Source organism: Vanessa cardui, chromosome 3 (genome assembly GCF_905220365.1).
Source record: "Vanessa cardui chromosome 3, ilVanCard2.1, whole genome shotgun sequence".
In the NCBI taxonomy this organism is placed as follows: Eukaryota; Metazoa; Arthropoda; class Insecta; order Lepidoptera; family Nymphalidae; genus Vanessa; species Vanessa cardui.
Genome location: NC_061125.1, coordinates 8866550 through 8869498, shown reverse-complemented (window position 1 = coordinate 8869498; position 2949 = coordinate 8866550). Strand labels below are relative to the sequence as shown.

Genomic DNA, 2949 nt, shown 5'->3' with positions numbered 1-2949 from the left:
GAAAATATATTTTATATCACCATCCATTCTTTACACATGCGATTTATAAATTAATTATATTTACATTTAAATATTCACTGTTTTTAATTAAATCGTGAGCAAAAATTTTTGTTTCGTTTTATAGTCATTATTTACAAATTATTGTTCTCACAGATTTATCAAAGCACATTTTAACTTAATACAATACAATAAACGTAGTGTATGAAACTGAAGTTAATCAAAATCACGAGTATCGCGACAGATTTTGGGCTTCAAAACTGCCATCATTGTCACTGACCACATCGATTTGTTCTTGGTCATTTTCACAGGATGAAGAACTGTTTTTTGATGAACAAGACGCTTTCGAACAGCAACATTTCTTATTTTTACCGTCATTAGTCATAGGACTTTCTTCCTTCTTCAACTTGACGCGACGGTTCTGAAACCAAATCTTAACTTGCTTTTCTGACAGTTTTAGCCTGGAAGCGATTTCAATTCTTCTTAATCTCGATAGATACATATTCATTGAAAATTCTCTTTCTAATTCGAGTAACTGTGTTCCAGTAAAAGCTGTTCGGATACGTTTGCTAGAATCTTCTTTTAACGGCATCCGTTTTAGATCTTGAGAGTAACCCGGGAGTAACTCCTCTGGATGAGCGAGTGGTGGACTTGGAGTACCATTGCGGCTTTCACTTGATAAGGATGGCGATCTCTGACCTTGACTTTTAGCAGGTGATATGGCGATGGGCTTGTAAGGATGATGTAAGTACGGAGACGCTGATTTCTTCCTTCTATTAACAAAGTTAACAGGTTCTTGTTCTTCGGTTTTCAAGTAAGTTTCAAATGAACGACCATCGCTCTGAGGCGGCTCATATATTTCAGGCTGGCGCGGTAGCTGGTGCATCAATGGGTAGCGGAAATTAAGTTGCTCCAAGAACGGCCTGAAGAGGTCCGGGGTTCTTTGCTGATGTTGCAACCCGAGAGTTAGCAGATTATTCAAGCTTCCCGGGTATGGGTATGGGAGAAACTTCGGTCTGGTATCGAGGTGATGTGACATGAGGTGTGTGTAAGTTTGTAAAGGATCACTTGACATTTCAGTTTTCTTGCAATCTTTCGTCTCACTAATTAACGCGTCCACTAAGAAAGATCGAGACATTTTGAGTTGCACCCTGTTTGGCGTTCGCCTTGTGACTGATTACGCAGGGTGAGATCTCCTAAAGTAACAATTACAAAAACTACCCCCACTTAGTGCACCCCATTGTAAATAAATACAATAGGCCTCACTCGAAGCGTTTTGGCAATTACTTGGCCCGTCCCACCCTTTTGTCGGTGAGCCGTCAGCCCCAGCGTTAGTGAAAAAAAAACTGTATTCTTATGAATGGAGCATTTTAGTAGCTATGAATAATTTTGTATGGCTCGCTAACATCCCTCATATCTGTCTCATTAAATTCAATTTCGTTACTGTTTTATTGAGATTTTTGATTTTTGCATTGCCAATATATTCTTAACAATTATTATTTTAATATAATTCAAGACAAATTTAACTAAATAGTATCTATTAAAGTTCTTAATTTCAAAGATAAAAAATAAAAAAAATATTAATATAAAATTACGGCTTAATAATAAACTAAGGCCACAATATATTGGCGCCAAAACTTGACCGATCGATATTTTGATCCTTTTTAATATTATTCTTTTTTTTAAAAAAAAAACTTTTATTTACTATTGAAATAATTTTACGAATAGATCAAATTAAATAAATTATCCAACATCAATCGTTCAATAATAATAATAAATCAAGACAAATTGTGAACGTATTTAAATATTAAAATAAAAATATCCAGTATCAAAACCTTTTAATCCAACTTAGTAGCAGCGCATTAATTAGGTACGAATACCCTATAATATGAGCCGTATGCTGTACACGTGATTTTGATACTGGTAAAAGAAATCGAAGGGTGGGTATACATTAGCTCCGCCCTCCAGGAACCCTTATTACAGAACTAGTTTATGAAATATTAAAAGGGCTGAATAATATTGTTATAGCAGTAATTGTGAATCAATTCATGTTATTATCATGTCAGGAATAATTTGAGAGTAACTCTTTGGACTTCTTTTGAACGTTAAGTGCAATATGATGTGTTTTGATGTGATTATTAGTGCTTCATTGAAACATATTTTGTTCCCTCGTATGGTATCGACTGGTTTGATTTATTTCTTATAGTTGTTTTATGATTGAAACCTTCATAAATTTTAATATAACATCTTGATAAAGAAACGAATAATAAAACAAAAAAAATTATGACAGATACAAAATTCAAATTTCAATCAAATCTTACTATATATAAGTAGTTAGTTAGGTATATTGCATTGAATATTTAAAATTAACTGTGTGAGATGTCGAAAATATATTTTATCGATAAGTAATACCAATATTCTGTGTTATTCAATATTTCGAATCACGAAAAGGTACTCAAGAAACTATCTCCATTAATTTTGAAATAAGAAAACATTATTAATTAATCCTATAATTGGCTATTTTGAAGGAATAATGTATTACTATCCCTATTTTCTCCTCCAATTAAGCGTCAACCTCGTGGTAGTGGGTAGTATGGGTACAACAATAGCCCAACGTGGTCACTCGAACCTGCGACATCACAACTGTCAAATCTGTGAAAATTGTCGTATTCATTTGATTAAATAGTAATACTATAATAGCATAATGAGTAGGTGTATCATTTGTAAAGTCTCCGCAACTAAATACAGATTCCAACCTATTGGAAACTTCACTTAAGTTAGTTCACATACATATAATAGTTACAATATTCTAGTATCGATAATTAGCTATCTTATGCGTTAATGTATCTCGTACGCCCTTTGAATACATGAATACACGAATGGGTACTGTTCGTGTAGTACTAGTAGTCTAGTCTCTATATTCCTGTCACTATGCAAAAGCAAATTGTGATC

General features: G+C 33.5%; 1 protein-coding gene across 1 annotated transcript; it reads right to left on the bottom strand.

The window, feature by feature from the left end:
• Positions 1–223: 223 nt before the first annotated feature.
• LOC124543772 (GS homeobox 1-like) lies at positions 224–1135 on the bottom strand. Its single transcript, XM_047122072.1, has one exon. The coding sequence runs from the start codon at positions 1133–1135 to the stop codon at positions 224–226; it is 912 nt and encodes a 303-aa protein (XP_046978028.1).
• Between the last annotated feature and the right edge of the window lie 1814 nt (positions 1136–2949).

Excerpts from the sequence above, each read along its gene's own strand:
- LOC124543772 (XM_047122072.1), bottom strand. The coding sequence starts at position 1,135 with ATGTCTCGATCTTTCTTAGTGGACGCGTTAATTAGTGAGACGAAAGAT.